Source organism: Rhopalosiphum maidis, chromosome 2, assembly GCF_003676215.2.
Source record: "Rhopalosiphum maidis isolate BTI-1 chromosome 2, ASM367621v3, whole genome shotgun sequence".
In the NCBI taxonomy this organism is placed as follows: Eukaryota; Metazoa; Arthropoda; class Insecta; order Hemiptera; family Aphididae; genus Rhopalosiphum; species Rhopalosiphum maidis.
In genome coordinates, this window is record NC_040878.1 from 5,593,942 (window position 1) to 5,618,618 (window position 24,677).

Genomic DNA, 24,677 nt, shown 5'->3' on the forward strand with positions numbered 1-24,677 from the left:
AATCTTTATTGAATAACTGCTTATTTTGGTATAATATTTAAATTTAAATTTAAAATTATTTAGCACCAATAATTGTTTGTTGTTTTGGCTAACACTTTTGTAAGTTCCATTTTAAATACAATATTACACGACACAGCACGTACTTCAGCACGATAATCTTGTGCTTGTAAAGGAGCCGATATTTAGTATATTGCGTATAAACTTAAAAATTAATTTGGATTTTTCTTACAAATTTGTCTCCAACATAACATATTAATTATTAAATGATATGTTTACATAATAACAGAAAGGTAGGTATAAATGATGCATGTTTATACCTATATATGTTATTGTATCGGTATGCACTTAGTATCTTAAGTATCTATATATATATATCATATATATAAAGTATAAAGTATAAATTGTCGCAGTTTGTTTAATGTTAATTTTTTTTTTTTTTTGTCACAGTTTACACACAGCCCTTTTGCTGTCAATTATTTTATTTTATACAAACAATGTAATTTTCCTAAGCAGTGTCTTCGGAAAAAATAAATTCAATCTGATGTATTTAAATTAAAATTAAAATTAATTATTTATGCTTCCCCCCCCCCAAAAAAAAAAAATTCATAGAATATAGTATATACTAAGAATTATAGACCGGTTTTCTTTTTGTTATCTTAAATATATTTTTTGTACGCAATTATTTTTCATTGAATTCAAGTTAATTAGTTAAATACATACTTTATAGTGATCTATTCTCCAATGACGAAATAAACTCAACCTTCAACATCTACTATAGAAAAGTAACTAATCTTCCTTGTCTCATTTGAAATAGAGACCTTTTATTTAACATGAAACTTTAAGTTTCGAAATGATATTCAAAATATTTAGAAACAAAAAATAAAAAATAAACCATTCAACTTTCTTTATTTAAAAGTTAAATTAAAACGTCAGTTTTTTTTTATTTCATATAATATTATCTTTGGTTAATTAATTTTTTTAAATTTTAGCCAAATTCCATCACTTGGCATCAATGTTAAAACTTTATTAGAATATCTTAGTGGAGTTTTCGTTTTTTCACATGGGAATACTTCAAATTTTGTCAACATCTCGACAAAAGCCAATTTCATTTCCATCTCAGCAAAACGTTTTCCTAAAAATTTTTAATTATTTACAATTATTGCATTTAAATTTTCCAATAAAAAATATACCTATACACATTCGAGGTCCATCGCCAAATGGAATATAAATACCACTTGGACGTTTAGCTTTTTCTTCCGGCGAAAATCTTTCAGGAATAAACTTTTCAGGGTCCGTATAATACTTACTATCGTAATGCAATGCATAAACAGGAATTATTATTTTTTGACCCTTTTCAATTATTAATGAATCATTGGATATTTGATATGTTTGTGACGCTTTTCTGAACAAAGCGACCAGTGCGGGATACTTACGGAGTGTTTCTAAAAAATATAATTGTTATATTGCATATGTTATTTTTATATTATATGATTTATTTTAACTTATTATCAAATTGATATACAAATAAACGAATATAGTTCGTTATTAAAAAAAAAATATATTAAAAACATACTTTGGTTATCTATCTAAAATATTTAAATTATTAGAAATAATAAATATAATATAAATATGTTTAATTAAATATATACAAAATATATCAAAATTGGATTGGATAAATTCAATTATTTGTTAAAAAATACCATTCGTAAATATTTATTTTATTAATTCAAAATATTAGTGATAATGAGGTGAGCTGAGGAGGAAAATAATATTTCTCAACAATAAACAATAAAGTGAATAATAAGTAAATAAAATAGTTGCACCCTAAATGAAGAGTTAAATGAAAAAAAAAATCATTGCTTAAATAATATTAATCTGTTAATGTTATGGAATATTACCTACAATAATAATAACAATAAATTACCTGCTATAACCATATCCAAGTAATTAAGTTCCATTAAAAGCGCGTGGTCAATTTTTCCGTCATTTTGAGACAATTTTAGTTGAATTTCTTGACGTACCCTGTCTTGAATAGATTTATTTAACGATAATTCATGTAAACAAAAACTTACAGCAGTGGATACAGTTTCAAACCCAGCAAGAAACATTACAAAAGCATTTGCTACGATTTGTGATTCTGTAAACTTTTCTAAAACAAAATTTTACAATTTTACACAACGATTGATATTTTTTGAATCAATATTTTGAACAAAATAAATATCTCACCATGTTTGGGCAAATTTTCATTCAAAACTAAATCGTTTCTTGCTTGCAGTAAATAATGAACCAAATCGTTTCTGACAATTTTATTTTCTAGTCTATACGCTATCGTTTCTTTAAACGCTCTGTGAAAAAAATCAGTGGCGTCCGTCGGAAAGTCTTTTACTCTTATGACTTTCAAAAGTGCAGGGCTTATCAACAAGCACACTTCTCTGAAAAGTGCTCTTAGCGATGGTGTAAATATCAATTTTCCGTATTTGCGAAATTCGGATTCATCATCGTTTATGGCGTTTAACTTAAGCCCGAAAGCACAAGTACCGATAACGTCGGTCGAATACTTTCCTATAATGTCTCTTATTTCTATTTGATTGTTGTTTTCCTTTAATTCTTTATCGATATTTTCCATTAATAGTTTACTACACTCTTTGATCTGATCATACATTATCTTGAGTTTTCCCGATGTGAACGCAGGTGACAATTTGTTTCTAATTGTTTTCCACTGAGGGTTTTCCATGAAGAACAAGTTGTTCGACAACGGATTTACCGAAAAGTCCGAGTAAATACCACGATTGGAGAACGTTGAAAAATCTTTAATTAGCACGTCGTTAATTATTTCTGGATCACGAATCATTAAGTAGGGCGTCCTCATCTGGAACAGTCCTCCGTACCTGTGACCGGCTAATTCGTAATAGATTTTATTGTATAACTCCAACGGATGGTATTTGCCCACAACTACATTCAAAAAGTTCCCAAACAACGGTGTAATTGGCCTTACGTACGGCACATTGAGCTTTTCCCATTTCTTAAAGGTCGAAACGCTGAAGTAGTAGGTGACGGTGACAATTATTGTGCATAGCGTAATGACATTTGTCCACCAATTGGCAGTGAACGAATACATAATCCCAGACTGTTTGCACGAAGTACGATACACTATACACACACGAATCAACACTGTATTCCTGTAAAGTAGTTACTATAATGTAGTACGATCTCGGATCTACGCCAACAGAGAAACGATAGCGTTGGCCCTCCACAGTATATTGTTGTTATGTCTAATATACCTATAGGGTATGGAGGGGATTTCTCGTTTCTCCTAAGATAATGTACAATAGTCTTCCAAATGACCACAGTAGTCCAGTTCGTACTATATTATTTTAAATTTAAACACGTTACATATTTTAATGGCATACGTTTTACTTATAGTTGTTTATTATTAAATAATTCCCAAGTAATATTGCTTATCGTAAATGTTTGTTATTGAAAATTAATGTCATATTATATTTAACTTTAATTTTGATAATACCTATATTTAACTTATATTAGCATTATAAACCGGTTTACTTTGTTCTAACTGTTATGGTATTCCGGAAAAAAAACCTGTATGCCAATTGTATTCAAATTACTATGTAATCTTTAATACATTTATTTAACCAAATCTATTTTCTGTATAGTTTTATATCACATTTTTTTTAAAATAATATTTCTGTAAAAAGTGCTCTAATCACTAAAATGTATTTTTTGAATTGCCTGCCCTTGAAAAATGCTGTTTGTGTTTATGAGATATATAATTTATAGATGGAAAAGTTGTGAAAACAAACACTTTAAGGTACCTTGCTTATATTTAATATTAATAATTACACATTTTTTAAATTATATCGCATGTCAAGCTGTATCTAAGTTCTAAATAAGACCACATGCACAGAATAAGTTCACCATAGTTTCATATCATCAAAGATGGGCACCAACTATGTATTATTTTCCTGCAAATTTAACAAGAAAGTTAATGTTTTCAAAGACGAAATTTTAGTTTACAGTAACTACAAGTAAAGATAAAAAAAATCATTATAACTATGAATCTTAATTTTTCCATAACATAATATATGATGAAACACTTCACACTCGGCGAGAACGCCGCCGCTGCCTTACAATAAATACAAGCCGTTAGGTTTCTTGTTCATTAATAATAAATTGCAAATTATTTTTCGATACTTTTATCCGAAATACGAATATTTATAAGAATATAATATAGATAGATATTATATAGTCAGATCTCACTAGCTAGACCGAAGCAAGTGGCTAGCACGGGCAAATATTTTTGTTTCTGATCGGTCCACACGACAATTTATTACAATAAATGTATTCCACCCATTCGCAATTTTTAGATAGTGCTCTGTCGTCCACACATTATTTATTTATTTATTTCCTGCTCAACATAAACTTCTAATATTATGCTATCGGGGGTGTTCAACCCGCAGCCCGCGATAGATATTGATGCGGCTCTCACTTAAATTTCAAAACCATCAATTAATTGTATATAATAATATATATTAAAATGTATGTGGCCCACAACAATATTTCTACTCACGTGATGTGGCTCAGCAAAGGTTTCACAAAAGGTTGAACACCCCTGTTATATACGTTATAATATCATTATTCATTTTGAAATGGGTGACGTATTTTTTTCCATTGCTGTACAACGTGTATGTGTATGATGACACTCGTCTTAGGCCCGTTTTACATGGACGCGAATCGTTCGCGCGCTGATGAAAGCGCGCATACGATGCGTATCAAATCGTGACTCTCTTCAGTGTTCACATTTAAGCGCACCAAAACGCGAAACGTGAATCAAAGTAGCTGGATGGAAATATTGTGCCGTTTGTGGTTTTGCTTCAGTATAGAGAACACGTATTGTTTAAAATTTACTATACGAATAACAAAAAAGAAAAGCGACTCATACCTTTATACCGAGTGTTATTATGAAAAACAAAACAAATGATTATAAAAAAAAAAAATTCATACTTACAAAGACTTTATAGATCAATAGTTTATCAATAAATATGTAAACAATTATTTTCTTTACAGAATTATAATTGGAAACATGTCGATTGAAAGGTATAGGTAATTAAACCAACTATGTTTCTCAAAATAATAATATATAGGTAATATTAAGATATTATAAAACATTGGATAATCGTATTAGTTAGACTGTTTATAAATAAAAATAATATCATGTAATGTTCATTAATGATTTTCTGATAAATGATATTAACTTATTTTTTATAACTTTCCAGATTGATTAGAAAACTTTGTTATAAATATTATAATATTATATATTGTTATTATTATCGTAATATTAACGTCCATAAAAAATATACACATTTTAAATTGATCATGCATTTTCATTAATATCTAAGAGTATACGTTTTTTATGTAAATAATTTTACGAGTGTGGTGAAAATTCTATTCAAATTTAACTTATTCTACACTCAATCAATAAGTAATTGACAAGGCTTTAACTAAATTACATAACGAAGTCCATTTTTTAAAAGTAATTATTCTTTTTACTAAACATTCATTATATTTATATCAATATCTGATTTTTTTTTCTTTATTATATAACTATAAAAATTAAATATATATAATCTAAATATTATATAATAACTTAAAAATAATAAGGGATAAGATTTATTTCAACGTTGGATGTTTTTTCGAATTTTAAATGGAAATTTAGTAACTCAATTTATTAATAGTATAACATGACCTAAGCTGTATGATTAATGTAACTCTATTATAGTAACAACTTTACAAGCTTATCTATTTTCCTCTTTATTTAATGATAATATATATGATTCCATATAATGATTATGGAATTTGACAAATTAATTGTATAGATTATATATTGTCCACAGTCTTATTTCAGAATAATTTATGGTTTCGTATTCTATATGTTATAATTTATAATACTTCATATTGAACTGAATTATTAGTAAATAATAATGTACAGAAATATCCATCTCGGTAGAGTTTAGATAATTATATTGTAGTAAAATAAACTTCAATGTTTCAAAACAAATATAAATAGAATTCGGAGAGGAGAAATATTTATTAGAAACTTTCGTATATGTATATATAAGTTATAATCTTCGTTTCTATACATTATAAACTTAGATAAAATACGGAAGAATAGGTTAGTTTATATATAACATAATACATGTATTTATATACATATATATAAAAACTACATTGGAGCCAAAAAGTGTCTAATACACCGCAATAAGGGGTGATGGAAAGACATCAATGATTTGAAGTTTTCTGGCTGATTTATCGGATGAGATTGGACATCCCTATTGCAAACTGTTTGGCCACGTTCCCGGGAGAAGTGATTTATGTTGACTAGGAGTCTTGAAGTAAGCTGAAAGAAAAACGTTCACGAGCAGACGGTGCATTGAATTTAAACCTAGTACTTATGAACAACGGATACAATATTTAACTGCGCGTTTTCCGCAAATCAAACCATTTTTCTACGAAAATTGAACTTATAAAGGCGTTAAAATATATTTATTTATTTTTCAATTCCAGGTCATCAGCTTGGAAGGATGGGTTGATATAATGTATTACGTCCAAGACGCTCATTCATTCTGGGACTGGATTTACTTCGTGCTGCTCATCGTGGTAAGTGTCGTAAAAGATGAGAATTAATAATGCTGTAGAAGATGTAAATCTTTCAGATAAAAAAATATTATATATTAACATAATATTATTTTATACACTCGTGTTAGCGAAATCATCCCAAGCAAATAAATCCCCAAACTTTACACAAGTGTACTATAGTGCAAGGCATATAAGTGTACCTTACCTAGAAATATAACCCAAAAATGTTAACTTATTCATTCATTTACTAGTAATTACGTATTTATTATTAATGTACTATAATGGAATATACCTGTATAAATTTTGGATAAGCTGCTTAAATAAATTATTATTATTAATATTATTATTAATCAAAGAAAATTATAATATTTGTATTAACGAAAGTATGAGTAAACAACATTCCAATTATTATGTGATATCACTTCAATAAATGTATATGCATTATAATTATATTTTTATCATACTGTGATAAAATAAGCTAGATAGTAGTCTTTGTATTAGGTTTGAAAACATTGAAGGTTTTAATTTAAAGCATCAAACAGTGATATGAAAAATAAGTTATACTTAATTTATTTTATTTTATTTAAGTAATAAACAATATCATACTTGAAAGCACTGTAGTCTATTTTTCAAAAATAAATATTACATATTTCATGAAATATTTTACACTTCAAAATTAAATTATACCCTCAAAGAAAATTTTATTATTATATTATGAACAATTTAAATGTAAGTTCAAGTGTACACCTTTTCATATAGTTTTTGTTTTCTTGAATTATAAAATAGGTACTTTTTACAATACGAAAATAAAATGCCATTGTCGATTTGAAATGGCTAACTCGATTGGTTTAATTATTTCTTTTGTTATAAAAATAAAAGATATATTTACATTTACTTCAGTAAGATTACGAAAAAAGATACTACAATAGTAAATTATGAAAAAGTACATTAACATTCCGCTACGCAAAAAACTACTATTAACTACAGAGTATTCATTGAATAGGTATGGAAATAGAAATAAGAACTAAGTTTTAAGACTGTTTGTGTATATTTTATTAAATTATTTTATTATTATTTTATTTAACTATTTGTATGTAACTTTTAAGAAGTATGAATAAGAAAATTATGGTCCTATTGAAATAATGTTAAACAGCACCATAAAACTTGTAATCAGCTGTCTTAAAGTTTTAACAGATATCTCTTTTTTAACCCAAAATACTTATATGATAAGATTAGCTAAAAATTTTATAAATTTAATCAAGAGTAGAATGCAATCTTACATACTTATAGGTTATTGAATTTAAATTAACTAATTAAAGTGGTCAATTGACAAATATAACATTCTAAATGAACATTTTGCGTGCCTAATTATTATAAAATTTAATATAGACAATGTGAAAGTAAGTAAACACGGTTAGGGTTGATTTTCAAATTGGATTATGAATTAATTATGAAAATTGTACGATGTTCATATTACATTTAAAGTATAGCTTACAACAAATGTTCAATTGAATAATTTAGGTAAATTACAACACTTTTCATTAGCCATTTTAATTTTTTGATAAAATGTATTAAAAAAATATGACTGTAAAATCACAACATATTTTTCACTTTAATATAGGTAGGTATAACATATATAAATCGATTAAACAATAATCAACATTTTATATTTATATATCGTATCTTGTATAATGTTTATATTTATAGGTACATTACCGGAAAAAAAATAGTAGGTAATTAATTAGTCAATAAAAACAACGAAAAATCGAGTCAGATTTTAATGACAAAAATATTAATAGTCATCAGTTATTACGATTATTTACAATAAAAATATAATATTTGAAAAAGATAAATCTGTTTCTTGATCATTCATAATTCAGATTATTAATAATTTATCACTGATAAGTACGTCAGAGGTATAGGTACCTCCAATATAATATTTCCCTATTTATTTATATATATAATAATAAATATATTTTGTTAGAACAGTTAGTAAATTATTATTGTTATTATCCAATACTTTATTAAACAATAATGGATCTATCCTTGGTAGATGCTATTAACAGATAGGACATCTGTGTGGCGAGATAAACTTTTAGTATCGAATAAAGACCGCTGTGCGGCCATCGGTACAGAACTGTACTTTCATGTCATCCATCTTCCGACGCCCTTGTGTTACCCGTTATCCCGTTCACATTTTACTCTCATATTTTACGGTCTGGCCATAATTGTAAGGGGAAATGTTTACCACCGCAGTGTGCCGTTAACCACTACAGAATTTGGGTATCCACTGTATGCGTGCTAAATTTATGTTATAGATTCAAACAAAGTCTAATAAGGACGAGATTATTCAAAGTGCTCAGCACATATAATGTAATTTTATGCGTTTGTTGGTTTTTATATACAAACTGTTTGGAAATTTCGATGCATCTTATAAATCATGAAGTTTATTGTTCTATGATCATCGCACAAGGGATATACGAATTTAATCACATAAATGAGACAATAAACTGTCCCGGACCATTTTCCATCCTCCGCGCAACGTTCTCCTCTTTTAAGGGAAGTAATTACCCGTCGAATTAAAAGCCTTTTTTTTTAAGCGGCTCCCAGATTTTTAATTTCACTGTAGAATTATTATGTTTTTTTTTTTTTTTTATGTGACGACGAACACCGTACATAAAAACAATAGCCTAATGCATTCGTAATGGTACGAGCACGGTGCTTAAAATTTGTTCGTCTCCTCTTGTGCTTATGGAGGCCCACATTTTGAATACGCCGACAACCACAAAAACGTTAAAGAGAAAAAACTATACAACATCCATCCCAGGCGAATTAAAAAAAAGTGTTTTCTATTGATGTATGTTTGCTATAATTAGAAAGCTGAAATTTAAATCATATTTTTCTGCTTAACGGTACTAAATGAGTTGTTCACTATTGATACTTGTTTGTTAAGTACAGGTGTTGCATCGTATAATACTTAAATTATTCAAAATAATACCACAGTCATCGTGTCTTAAATATTTTTTTAAAACTATAACTATAGTATTAGAAAACAGTACTTATGTCCTTATACATTTTTTTCTTCGAGTGTAAAATCAATCGTGAAATAAACATTTTAAGTGAATTATAAATAATAAATGTTTTTTCATGAAAATATTATGATAATAAATGAATTACTTAATCTGCAATAATTATTTTATTTTATATCATACGTATCATTAATCCTCGGGAAAATATATTATTGGTCATACTTTAAAAAATAAATTGTTAAATTGTTATATTATTTAAGTTTTATAATAAGTTGGTAACACTTTTTATTCAAATTTATTTATCTAATTTACTATCAAGCAAGTGATTTTTACAAAACAATCAAGATATTATAATTCAGGAAATCTTATAATAAAATACAAAAAAATATTAAAATAAAGCCTTCCTAATTGAATTCTATTCGCAATAACAACATGAAGTGACACTATATTTTAAATTTTTAAACAATTTATATTTAATTTTTAATTGTTTAGTTATTTGTTTTCGTATAGTAAAATAATTTGGTGTTTTTATATTTTACTTAAATTATTCAAAGACTGTAAATATAAAAATGTACTCGAAATTGTTGATTAATCTGTTAATTTTTCCTGAATAAAACGAGACTCAGCAAAGGTTAAATTTATTAATATTATTTTACAACTCATTTTGAATACAAAATATTTTCTAATTTATTGTAAACAGTATTAAGCAGCTATTGACATAATTCAAATCTATCAACTAAAAACAATTTAATATTATGTTTTTATATAATATTGGATGATTTAATGTAATAAATGCGATAAAAAATCCATATTCGGATACAATTTTGGTTGACGAAAGAGACATTATTATAAATAATATAATAATAAAGAGACTAATAAAAGCGTGATAAATAAAGTATGGTTATTATAACATGTAAAGTATAAAGTACTTAAGTGTATTATTATTAATATATCCATAGACACACCGTACCCAATATATACGGACACTACCATGTTAATGCAATCGTTTTCATTATTTAAATATTTGACAGTACCTATTATCGACAAAGAGAAAACTATTATACAGAATAAATAGACCAAAAGAAAATCCACCAAAAATTGTACAGTATTGATATATATTATACACCAAATGTACACAGAATATTTCCTTAATATTTCATTTCATCTCAAAGTGTCTGAAGTAAAACTGTTCCGCCAGTTTCAATTTCTTCTCCCGAGTGTACGTTTTCAATTCTATAAAGTGAAAAAAAAACGCAACAGGCTAAACAAGTCTTTCTAGTTTTCCTTTTTACAGACTTACAGAGTACATAAGCAGCAGACATAAACAAATTTAACCGGGAGTTGTCAACCAAATTTTCAAAAAATAACGACCTTGATATTTTTTTTATAAAAATAAATATACATATTTTCTAAAAATAATTTATCAGATGAACATATCTTTAAATATTCAATTATGTCTTATGATTTTAGTTTTTAAAATATTTTTTTCGAGATACAAGTATAATAATAGTTAATAACGTATTTCAATAAAACCAAAATTCAATAAAATAACATTTGACAGTTATACGAAACCATGAGAAAATAATAAATAATACTTACATTACTTCTGAAGCAAAATAAACGAAATAATAAAAACAATTTTATGCATATAGGGATAAACGTATTTGTAAATTAATGTTTATATTGCACATCTATTTTGCACATCCAAAACATGTTAAAAATCATAAAATATTTTATAAGTTATTCTCTAACAGAATACGTTTTAGTTTTGAAAAATTATTGATATATATAAATATATAAATTTAATTTTTTTAAAAAAGACCGTTTCTTATAAGAAAAAACAGTATTTTATAAAAATAACTGTTCAATACGTTTATAAATTTCATGTACGATTAATTAAAATATATATAATACTATATCATAATAATTTGTACTACAATTTAATAACATATACAGTTTTTTACTTATATACATAGTTTATAAAAAATTGTAAACTATTAAAATCTCAATCTCAATTAATTTCTCAAATACATAAATGCTGAATAGTTGAGTAATAAATTATATGGATATTGTAAATTATGATATTTCTGAAAAGATAAAAATTCAAAATGTATTTTATTTATTTAGTTTATCCATGTGTAAAATAAATAAATAATACATTTTACGAAAGTATAAAAACAAATTCAAATATAATGAGTCGCTGTAAATCTTTTTTTATCATATACTATGTAATAATAAAATAAATAAATTGTCTTCGCTATTTATTTATTTATATAATCACATGTAAATTTAAAAAAATTGTCATTTTATCATAGATATATGTTGTTTAGGTTGTATTTAACATTTTTTCCATAATTCTAATTCATTTTTTAATATAACATTATAATTTCACGTTACAATACCTAGGTTGCTCCTAGCAACCAATACACAATAAGTACATTTAAGTTTTCATAGCAACCTCATTTGGACATTCTTCTTTTTTTTTTTAATTATAATTAAAAAACATATCTACGATTCAATGTTTTTCCGTACAGTTGAGAAAATAACAAGTAGCTCTCCACCGATATTTTTTATCGCGCTTATTGAAATATTCTTATACAAAAATTATGATAATTTGAAAGACGCATGTTATACATAATATTATACTACCCGTACCTGTTGAAAAAAATAAAAACATGGTAGGTAGTACAAACTATATGGTTAAGTGTAGAATTTCTTAACGTATACAATACACAAATTTATTCTGAGTAAGTAATTATTTGATGTTGGCTATACGATGTATAAATTGAAAACGTGCTGTTATAAACACTATAAAAATATCTGTTATTTGGATAAAAATAACTACTTACAGTTATAAATAAATGTATATGTGTTTCATTCATATATATATAATATTAAATTGAAATTTATTTTTAAGATTATTCAGAAATACGTTTTAATTTTAGAAGAAAATTTATATTTAGTATATTATGATTGTATATATATAAAAAATATTTAATTTATACACACAATAAATACAATTAAAACTAATTTATACTTATATCAGGTACCTTAGAGTAATACATAATTAAAATAATGAATGATTTTTTTTTTTAATTGTATACCCAACATTGTGTTAAACAATAAACGAAAAAAAATTTGTGAGCATTGAATAATTTGTTTATGAAATATCAACAATAAAGTGTGTCTCAAAAGAGTTAATGATTCACTCAAAGGGTGATTTTTTTTTTGTTTTCCCATACATCACGAGAAATAATGTAAGCTTCAGAAAAATGTACCGATGTATTAAACAACTTATGGATAATTTAAAATGATTAAAAACAAATTGAAGGTACATTCAAACAATCGTAAGACTTGTATAAAATTGTATTTATAAAAAAAATTATATCGTCTGAATTTTTTTAATCATAATTTTTACTTAATCTATATTATACCTATGAATAGCCGGTCCATGGAGTGTACAGCGATGTGAAACACTATAATACGTGTTATAATCAAATTATTTGTCGGCAGTTGAATTTGATAATGATATTTGATTAGGAGCGAATTCGAAGCAGGTTGACATACTCAACCGTTGTCAATCAATTATAAATACTGACGAACGGCCGTAGTTAGTCGCAGGAGCTTATCATACATTATTGCTCAACTGAATTGCACAGTCGAGCGCGTGGATTTTACGCATAAAAAAAACTCGCATACAAAACGTCCACTTAACTGTTATATACGTTGGCACGAGACCAGCAAACATCGATGTACCTGTAACTACTGTAATAAGTGTCGAATGGATATAGCTATTTGTATTCTTCGCAATTTTCGTATTGTGTGTTGTTGTTTTCAAAAGAATACAACGACTGTATTAGGTACGTTTAACGCTGATCACCCATCCGAAATGCGAGCACGTTTCGCACACTCCGAAGATTGCAATTAGTATGGTAAAATCCAATTACACACGCGCTAAACTAAATTCGTATAATGATGTAACACGTCGATGCTCTTTGCCGGCACTTCGGTATGAGCTTAAACACATTGTCATTATAGTCTTATGGACTTGTGCCATATCAGCGTACCATCATTCATCACGATCCACTATACACGGACATTAATGCGACAGACGAACGTGCAGTATATCCTTATACTGACAGTAACCAGTTTAGCAATAAGTTCACAGGACTATTGCGCATCGTTCGTATTACCGTGTGCCAACGTTTATCGGCGAAGATTTTGTTGTCTATTAAAAATATGTGATTTCGATATTTTACAGTCATCGTATCATTTTTGTGGATTTTTTTTTTCTTAATAATAATACGTAGTAATATATCGTTGAAACGAAATAATATTTTTTTTTCTGTAAATCATAATGTACACCTACACGTAACAAATATAGTGAACCAATAGTTCGTTATGTTTATACAGTTTGATTATGTTGAGTGAAATGGTAGTCGAAATCTCCTTAATAATTTAGCACATCATTAGTGTACAACTCGGTCCTTTCAAACTTAAAATAGGCTTATAAATAATAAACTAAATGTTTAGGTGATCATAGTAATAACATGTGCGTTAAATAAATTTAAATCTCAAATGAACTATTTCACAAATCAAAAAGGTTTATTTCAAAACCATATTTTTGAATGGTGTTTTATAATGGACCTATTATTAAATTGGGTTACCTCTATATCTACTTATATTAGACTATAAACAAAAATAAATTATCTAATTATTGGCTTAAATAATAATATATAATTTCAGCTAATATTTGTGTTTAATAATAAATTAAAGCCATTAAAATTAAATTTACCAATATTCAATGATTGTAAGATTTATAATAATAAATAGCTACCCTAACTCAACATTTATTAAATTTTTAGAACGGTATACTGAATGGCAATCAGAGGATCTTAATTCGAAAAATATTATTATAACTAGTCATGTACTAAAATTATCAAATAAGAAATATAATGCGTTTATTAGACGATTAAAATTTTGATCTCAACAGACTTAATAACTAATACCTGATATAAAAAAAAATATATTACATCTGAATTCAAATACGTTTTTATTTTTACATGTAAATCTGAGTGGTGAATTTAGCGTGTAACAAATTGGCCTTAGCCAATACGCCGTCATTTGTATTTTTTTTTTTTATACAATTTGTTTTACTATGAAAAGTAATATATTTAAAAAAATACAGTAACAACATTGTTTAAAATAATAAATTACGGCATATAATTTTGTGTACTACAACATAAGATATTAAACAAAGTACGTTAACGTTATACTATAGCTAGGTATGTTAATGGTTATAATAATTTTTCTCCAAAAATTAGATTCTATATATGACCAATGTGTAAATCCCCCCCCCCCAAAAAAAAAAAAAAAACAAAAACAACAATACTAATCTAAACATTTTGTTTGAAGATAATTAAACATAAATTATGAAATTAATTAAAATCAGCGTGATAAAACATTACAAATTAATATTAATTTGTTTAATAATAATAATATAAAACTAGTATAATATGTGTAAAGTGATTGTATCAACTTTATTGGACTACAATAATAAATATTGAACTTAGGATATATATTTTCGAAGGGATCAAAAACTTTGGAAAGTTCGGAATCATTTATATAGGTAATTAAACAATAAACATTGATTAACTATTTAAAGACATAGGACTTGAATACCTATAAGCAAAAAAATGCTTACCGAAAGCTGAACACAACATCGGCTAAAATTATATTAATAAAAAACTATCTAGTTCAGTATGCCTTTATTCTGTTGTTGTATTTTACGTTTTATATTACAGTATTCATTATTTATTTAGTATATACATAATTAATTAAGTTAATAACTTAATTTTTACTAAATAAATTGTTCCTTTAGATTTAGAACATTATTTATATGATTAAAAATTATTAATAATGTTATACTCAAAATATTGTAATCGTAAATATTTAAATAAGATCAAATTCAAAATGAATGATTTGTGTAAGGTTAAGACTTTTTCTTATATGTCACTTTTATATTTTGTTGTATCTGTTGTTTTTACTTACTCAATTTAATAAAAAATACCGGTTATAAATAAATAAAAAAATTACTAACGTTTTACATAACAACTAGTATTTTGTCGATAACAATTCCTTTAGATTAATTTCATAATTAACATATTATTTTATTATTTTAACTGCGTATACGCCACTACTATTTCTTTAGATTTGTATTATACGCTTATAAGGAAAATATTGAAGTACTTACTTAATTAATAACCGTACAAAAACTATTTTTCAGATAAAATTAATAAATTGCAAGTAAAAAACTGCAGAATACTTTTGATGTTGCGATTATGCGTAACCTTTGGACCCTATAATTTACGACTTTCTTAATTATTAAAGAAACTGTGTACATAATGGCAAAATACTATTAACATATAAGACAAAAATTTTATAATTTTATGTTTCTTAAAATAATTTAGAACTGAAATATTATACGTATCTAACATTACTTAACTAAAACTGTAAATTACGTACACCCATATTTTATTAAAATCCGTCCATCGTAAATATTGGATTTTATAGTATTGAATTTCATATTGTAAAATATTATAGATAATAAAGACGAGTACGGATCGAGCCTTGATTAAAAAAAAAGTTCAAAATGACTGAGTATTATGTTTCAATGGAAAAAAAATTACTCTACTCTATTGGAAATTATGTCAATCGTAAAATTATGTTTCACTGAAAAAATTAATACTTTCCGGTATTTTCATTAAAAAAAAAATCTTTATATTTATATTTATTTATAAATAAACTATTATGTTAGTAAAAGAACAATAAATTACAGTTAATAATATTAGTCTTCTTTTCGTGTCTAGAACAGGACTGTTTTTTATACTAAACAAATCAATTATATATACTTATCATAAATAGTATATAATATATCAATGCTCACACATGCATAAATATTAAATATAAATGAGTATACATTGAAAGTAATTTGATAAAATACACAAACAATACCTAACATACCTATACAAAATTGAGTATAGTTGTATAGATTTTTATGGCCAAATCGTTTACGTGAGCCAGTAGACAATGAGTTGTAACATCTATGAATTTTTCGTTAGCTATCAACAAGTCACTACTCACTGTTTATTATTTCGATAAGATATTAATAATAAAAGTAAATTTATTAAATTTGGACGATTCGAATAAATGGTAGGTATCGGTTGTTGTAAGTAAAAACAAACATTTAAAACAAAAAAGTTTCACGTTTCTCAAGTGTATTGTTTTGACATATTTTTATGGAAATTCACATAACTGGATTTTTATACGTCCTAACTGAAACACACCCTTTTCAATTTAAAATAACCTGTGAAAAATGTTATAGTTTCAACAATGTGATAAAATATGTCATTATATTTTATTGAGTATAACAAATTGTTACTATTTTTAAATTAAAAATATATTCTGATTTCATTATATAATTATTTACAAAAATAACACTAACTAATTATATACGATATATGAATATTTTATATAAATTATCTACATTAAACCATAAGGAATTTAGAGCTGGTTTAAAATCCACAAAAACTTATCGCAATAAAATAAATACATTTTTAAAACAAAAAAATTTACCATCATATAAATACTCTAAGTATAAAACCTCTATATAACCAGTTAAATATTATTATCAGAATAGTTATAAAATATTCACGCATAACTATATAGTTACACAATATATGGATAAAAATATCGATTTAAACTTCAAAATTGAGTTCCTGAATGCATATATTATGACCGTGAATTTAAATATCTTATTTTAATATTTGTTAATCAAAATTGATAAGTTTGAAAAATTTAACTACTGGACAAAATTATATTTTATATAATATAATATATTCAATATTTTTAATTTACAAATAAAATCGTAAAACTTTGAATCCACCATTGAATTGTCTAACAGACGTTTGAATTGCGTTTGAAATAGAAATATTTGAACAAATTAATTGATACTTGTAAAACACATTTAATGTGTTTGTAAACAGATAGTAAATAATATATCACGTTTCACACTTCGTGCAATGGAGGCGAGTATAGGCAACTAGATACTGACTGAAATCGTCCTTTTTGTACATTCTCTAGAAATATTAAGCAAATAAAATCGACAACCACTAGATTTCATAATAATATCTTTTGAGAAGTGTGTTTCTTAAAAATGTTTAAGATTCAACATTCAAGTTTTCTTGTTTTAAATTTAATATTTACACAATCGTGACAGTAATTTATTATTTGTACATAGAAGTAAATATAAGAATATTTATAAATATATTGCGTAGGTGCTAAACTTGTAATCGACACAATAATTTATGACTTGTAAATGATGACAATAATTCAAACGAATATAATCAATATCGCCAATAGGGATAAAAAAAAAAGCCACAATACATATATTAAAACAGAAAAGTATTTTTCTTTTTTTAATAATAATATATAAAATATACTTCGCTGATAAACTTGTCTATGTCAATAATATTTGTCTCCTAATAAATTGTTATTTTCATAGAGTTTCGAGGGTATACAAATAACACATTTATTATAACTAAAAAATACTACATATATTATTATTGTTGTACAAATGCAAAATGTATATTGAGATGGCTTACACATTTTCAACGTCCATTTTATAAGAACTAAAAGTGTATGACATGTAATTTGCCAAAAACTTGTTGAAAAAGAATAATAAATTATACGTTGCGTTATTTACAATAACTTGAAACATGATACTGTAGCGTATTGCTAATAGATAAGTGGAAATAAGTAAACTTATATAGTATTTATAACGATCCCAGAAGCTTCAACAGCTTTAATAATGTAAACTGTCGTCGTATTTTTACAATCGTTGTAATACACAACAAAACGACCACCTGCAAGAGACATTACTTCGGCAACCTTAAAGATTCATGTGAATATATATTATATACTTACTGATTACATTATAATAATATATACATTATACGCGTCTTAAATATGATTTTTGCATCGAAATGTTTGTTTTTTTTTTTTTTTAAAAATATAATAATATAAGTTACATTACTTTAAAAAGATTTATTTATACATAGTTGTATTTTATTTTATGTTTTTAGATCGGATCATTTTTCATGATAAACTTATGTTTAGTGGTCATAGCCACACAATTTTCCGAGACAAAAAAGCGAGAAATGGAAAGAATGAAAATGGAACGAGCTCGTTTCCACTCAACCAGCACACTGACCTCGTCGACAAACAACTCCGAGCCTTCGTCCTGTTACGCCCAAATGGTTAAGTAAGTATTTCTTTTTATCTATTTTTTCTTTACTTTATATATTCGATTCAACAACATATACCTACCGAGCTTTTACAAAAAGGTGTATACAACAGGTATTGAACTGTGATCGAATTACAACATTTTTATGTGTTGTATCATAGTTTTATGTTACTTAATGAAAATTTAATTTTAGTCCACGTCATTGAAAGTACGACGGACAATAAATTATTATATCATCTGTACAGAAAACTATGAGTAAATGTATTTCAAAATGTTTTTATTAATTATAATGCGAATGAATAAACAAACTGGGAGGTATATTACTCAGTATTTTACAACAATACAATTCCTAAACCATTTTATACCGGCCTTTTTATGTATTAGTTTTACAGATATATTTTTTTTCTGGAATATGTTCTTTTACTGGTAGTATATTCAATATATGTAATAAAGTTTATTTGTACTTTTTGTAGGACCTCTGAAATTAATTTAAAATATTTTATCGAGATTATGAGTGATTAAAATGCTATAAACCCAAAATGTAAAGTTTTTATTTCCATCAATGGGAATTAAAATCAAAATGTAGGTACTACTAATTTTACCAACAAAATAGCACTTTTAATTATAGTATATTATTTGATATATGTATATTATAGTATATAGTAATATTTATTGATATTTTTTTTATACCTAAGTATATTTATATAAACCATCAGCTGTGATAAATATGTATATTAAGAGTACGAGTTATTTTCATTAATTCTAAAGTCCAAACTGGTGCAATCATTTATTGGACATCATCTTTATCACATTACTTGTATCATTAATGACAGATTAGTTAATACGTGAACGATGGATGAATACTTGATTTGGTAATGAATAATTATACATAATATTATAAACTATGGTTTAACCATGAACTTAACGTATTACTTGTTCGTATAAATTGAAGTATTGTGAATTTCGGTCAATGAACGTCGGCTTCTAGTAGGCATTTTTTTTATAATACTTTAAATCTACGTGATCACATTAATTTTTTTTATAATTTTTCGAATATTAATCAAAAAAATTAATGATAGATGTAAACTTGATTAATTCATAATACATACATATCTGCTACACGCATATTAGATAATACTATTATAAACTGTAATATAATTAGGTAACTTATCGTATTACTTATTCGCTTTGACTCAATATCGGCAGTTTATAAGTTATAAAATATTATAACTGTTAAATATGAATATGTTGGTTTTACTTAAATCGTCAAGTGCGCAACGGATCTAATAATAATATATAGAGCTACGGCAAACCAACTGCACACCTGACCAGTCCACGTCTATAATTTATACGATCGTCGATTCAATGATGCTCAGTTGTTCACAACGATTAACCTATAACCAGCAACGTTTGTTTTAATGCGGTAGGTATATCCATTATCGACCGACTACCAATAGAATTTTGTATTTTTTCCGATCGTCATATTGTGAGGGATGGTCAGTCATTACAAGTTTCAATCTATTCCGACGGGAATTATTGTTTGCGTGTCTATTCAGAGTTATAATGCATATTAAACCTGACAGTTTCTGGCATTGGTATTTACTCTGTAATTTAAATACGACAATTGACGTAATTAGTACACGGCTCGTTATAGCAACCATCTAGTAAAAACTGTTGAATTAAACACGAAAAACCGATGCATTTAATTGCAAAAAATTTAATGTTTGGTAATTTCATAATAGTAAAAAAATGACGTTTCGCACTTAAAAAATTAATTATTATAATTATTTAAAGATTGGGATACAATTTTTATTTTTTCAGAGAAATAATGCAATAATAAGTAACGGATTCTTAATATCGATTTACATGGTATTATAACAAATAAATATGGTTTTGTTACAATTTGCTCGTGCTTATTTATTTTCACAACAATAAATTTTGATAAAAAAAAAACATGGTATATTATCATCATATTATATTAATCCAGAAAAAAAATTAATTGATATTTTATGATAAAACAAAATTATGTAATTGATTAGTAATCTTGTTTAACTTCAATTTTACTAAATTGAACTAATTATATAATAATATATAATTATTTATTTATATATTTCCGCTATAAATCTTTAAACAGGTTAAATATACATAATCAAATCGTAACCGTTTTGCTTTTTTTTGTTGCTATTTTACCTTGTCCAATAGACTAATGATACTTAAAGTTAAAATAATGGCAAAGACTCTGTACGCATATGGGGTATTTAACTAGTAAGTTAAAGCAATATGCCAAAGCCGGCATCTTGTCTCGTTTAAAGTTTTAATAAAGTTTCTGTTGTGAAACGGCTTTAAGTTTTCGACACACCGGAGAGAAAACATTGCTTGAAAATATCTCGCCGAACCCCTATGGCCGTTCGTTCATCCTGCATCAGCCACCACACTCTTATAGCCATTTACCCTTTTTTCATGATCTATCTCACTACAGGTTCATAGGCGAGGAAGACGGGAAATTGAAATCCTGTTGCGCGTGACAGTGCATCTTAAGTGAATTCTGTGGTGCTGGCCAACTTTTTTTGTTTTCACAGCTATTTTTTATTATTATTATTATTTTTTACTTTAAATCTTCTTACAATTTTGAGCTTAAATATAGTCACCCTTTCGACATGGCCCTAGGGAATTATTCAATTGAACCAAAGAAATTTTAAAAATCTGTCGGTGATTATTTCTTGTGTTCCATAAAAATAATTTGTGAATACTAAAATGTCAACACTTTTAAAATATTATAATATTAATTTTAATCAAATACCTGTTAATTTTTCTTAAATTAATTTTAGTTTTTAGAAGTTCTTTCATTATGTTACTATTTAAGTCCTAATCGTAAAATATTAATCTACATACTAATAATCATAAAAAGAGGAAAAAGTAAGTAACTGTCAGTTGTACATTAGGCGGCTGATTATACCCAGTTATTGAGGAGTAAGTCACTGTAATATATGTGTTGAATTTGATTCAATGATAAATAATTTTGTTTAATGTTTATATTGCTATTAAATAATTAAAATATTTTATTTTACTAATAGTAATACGGTAAGTAGAATTAATATTTACTAAAATTATTGTATTTTAAAATGTCATTGAGAGTATAAAATATTATAATGATAGTATACACTAAAAGTATTAAGTACCTATATATAATATTTTTAAAGAAAAATAAAATAACTAATAAAACGTTATTATTCAATCAAATATTTAATTTCGTCGAAATTTGAATTTAAAATATCCATAAAAATAAATTGTGTTTTTAAACTCGTATTTTTAAGATTTTTTGGTTACAGTATGATGTATAAACAAATTATAATAAGCTTTGTATTAAATTGTCAATTCTTAGTTACAAAAAAAATCAACATTTCATATATTTTTAACTACAAAATGATGAGCAAAATTTGTTGAACTTAAAATGCTTATACTCATAAATAACAATCGATCCATTGTATCTTTATTATTTTTAATATTAATATCTTCACTCTATTTTTTCGTTATAAGTAATAGTATTATTTGGTTTTAAATTGGACAATTTTGTTTTAGGCGCAATTGGTCCATGCCCGTTTTCTATGTATATTATGGATAATGATTATATTACTATTAACTATTATAATGCATCGTATGTATGAGTGGTGCTCAGAAAAGAAAAAAATAACAAGAATTGCCATTTAATGATAAGTGCAATAAAATAACTAGATTTTTTTCTCTTAAGTATGTAAAAAATTATTTAAGACACTCACAAGAGCATTTAGAAAGTTTAATGTTAATGAGTATTGAAAAAGAAATGTTGACTAAAATTAACCCTAATGATATTATTGATAAGGTGGCTGCATAATGTGATGTATTAAAAAAAAATAATAATGTATTAATAATTATGATTGAATAGTTTTATATTAAAATAAAATAATATTTAAGTAAAAATTATATAGACTTGTTTTGTAAATGTATTGCGAGCGAAGCGATTAGAAAATTTTTGGGTTCTTTCGTTCTGGGCTCTTGAATTCAATTCCCGGTAAAATAAAACAGCCCCATCCGCCACTGTATAAAGTATTGCATCAATCTACTTTTATAGATAACTATGTTATAACAAATATGCTAGTATATTATTAGTGTGCAACATTCGTGTATATTATAATATATTATAGTTATACAAGTTGTCGATAATTTAATATCCAAGTAGAAATATCTATATTGCTTTTCCAGTCTTAACTTTTCACTCATGATACTCCACGTTCAAAAATTCAATATCATATTGTGTTATTAATGTATTTTCTTATTTGACTTTTAGTGCCTATTCTAGTTTAAGATTCGTCTTTTAACGTTTGTACTAATTTTAAAGAGTCATACTTAAAATGGTATTATTCGTAGCCTAGGTACTTATAAACACTTTTAAACATGGTAAAGAATTTTATATTTTTCTATACACTTTATAACTACTACGTTAATTATAAAGCTTGAAAATGTATGGTTAGTTATAATATTGTTATAAATTATAACTAAATGAAATATTACAGTAAAAATAAATAATACTTAGAATATTTATAAAAGTAAAAATGTAATAAATAATAAGTAAATTTTACAAATACCACGTTTTTTGAAAACCCAAACACGTACATAATGTACGTATTTGCGTGTTACGAAAAATAAAATAATGTATCATTATACCATAATAAAAATAATTATACACGTACCAGTTATAAAAGTGTTAGATTATTTTTGCATTGAGTGAATCTTGTTCTTCGCGATCAATAAGTAAACTATTTTTTAAATTTAGTTCATTCAACATCAAATTAACAAGAAGAATCAATTATTAAACATTTAACTTAAATTCAACAATAAAATAAATGAACGACTATCACAGCAATACAAAATTATTTCATTTATACGATATTGAATAAATACTAAGGTATAATCATTAATCAAAGTAACTTCCGACCACTTAGCGAAAAAAATTTATTTGGTTTTTTGAACTTCTCAATCTGTAAACTCAGCATATAATAATTCATATGGATTTTTCTTCTGGTGGCCTTTGTCTTAAGAGAGTAGTTGAGCTTAGTAATTTAGCGAATTTAATTGTTGTGTCTGTTTTATCTTAACAGTATAATAATTTATAGCGAAAATTAACTTTTTCTACCTGCATGCAACGTTTAATATAAATTTCTGACTTTCATTTTTGTAGTATGATTTATCTGCAATAATTAATAAAAGACATAATTTAGAGATCTTCAATATATTATGTATAAATAATATTACTCTTAGTTAAAAATTAATTATACAAAATACAAATGCGTAGTAATAATATAATGGTTTATTTATTCTTTTTTTTTTTTGCGGAAACAAATGATTCACACCGACAGTGTAAAACACTTCAATGGAATATATTTGAATATATTATATTGTACAATAAAGTAATACATCAAACTGTTGCATGCCGCGCAATTATTGACTACGAACTTCACAGGACGGCGATAGGATTTTTCGCTAAAATAGTTTTAGGCGATTCGCAGTTAAATAAAAATATATTAGTATACCTAATTAAATGGAAAAAAATAACAAGATCGATGATAATTATATGATTCATCAGCGGCCGAGTATAATATAATATTAATAATAATATAGCTCAGCGACTATGCTCCGTTTGAATACGCTATATTTAA

General features: G+C 25.7%; 2 protein-coding genes across 3 annotated transcripts in view; one reads left to right on the forward strand and one right to left on the reverse strand.

Moving 5' to 3' along the window:
- LOC113551912 (voltage-dependent T-type calcium channel subunit alpha-1H-like) overlaps positions 1-24,677 on the forward strand; it is a 163,383-nt gene that overhangs the window by 65,928 nt on the left and 72,778 nt on the right. For both annotated transcript variants that reach the window (XM_026954488.1, XM_026954487.1), the window contains exons 6-7: positions 6,580-6,672; positions 18,824-19,002. In XM_026954488.1, coding sequence (XP_026810289.1) covers positions 6,580-6,672; positions 18,824-19,002 — 272 coding nt within the window. The remainder of the gene's footprint in view (positions 1-6,579; positions 6,673-18,823; positions 19,003-24,677) is intronic.
- LOC113551914 (probable cytochrome P450 6a13) lies at positions 888-23,853 on the reverse strand. Its single transcript, XM_026954490.1, has 5 exons — positions 23,712-23,853; positions 2,227-3,179; positions 1,925-2,149; positions 1,191-1,442; positions 888-1,132 (listed from the first exon to the last, which is right to left on the reverse strand). Exons 2-5 carry the CDS (start codon positions 3,116-3,118, stop codon positions 966-968), a joined length of 1,536 nt encoding a protein of 511 aa, XP_026810291.1. The 5' UTR covers positions 3,119-3,179; positions 23,712-23,853; the 3' UTR covers positions 888-965.

What these genes read in the sequence shown, in the direction of transcription:
- LOC113551914 (XM_026954490.1), bottom strand. Translation starts at nt 3,118, where the DNA reads ATGTATTCGTTCACTGCCAATTGGTGGACAAATGTCATTACGCTATGC. An exon ending in CTTGGATATGGTTATAGCAG is followed by an intron (nt 1,443 to 1,924) that starts GTAATTTATTGT and finishes TATATTTTTTAG; the next exon opens with AAACACTCCGTAAGTATCCC. An exon ending in TGGACCTCGAATGTGTATAG is followed by an intron (nt 1,133 to 1,190) that starts GTATATTTTTTA and finishes AAAAATTTTTAG; the next exon opens with GAAAACGTTTTGCTGAGATG.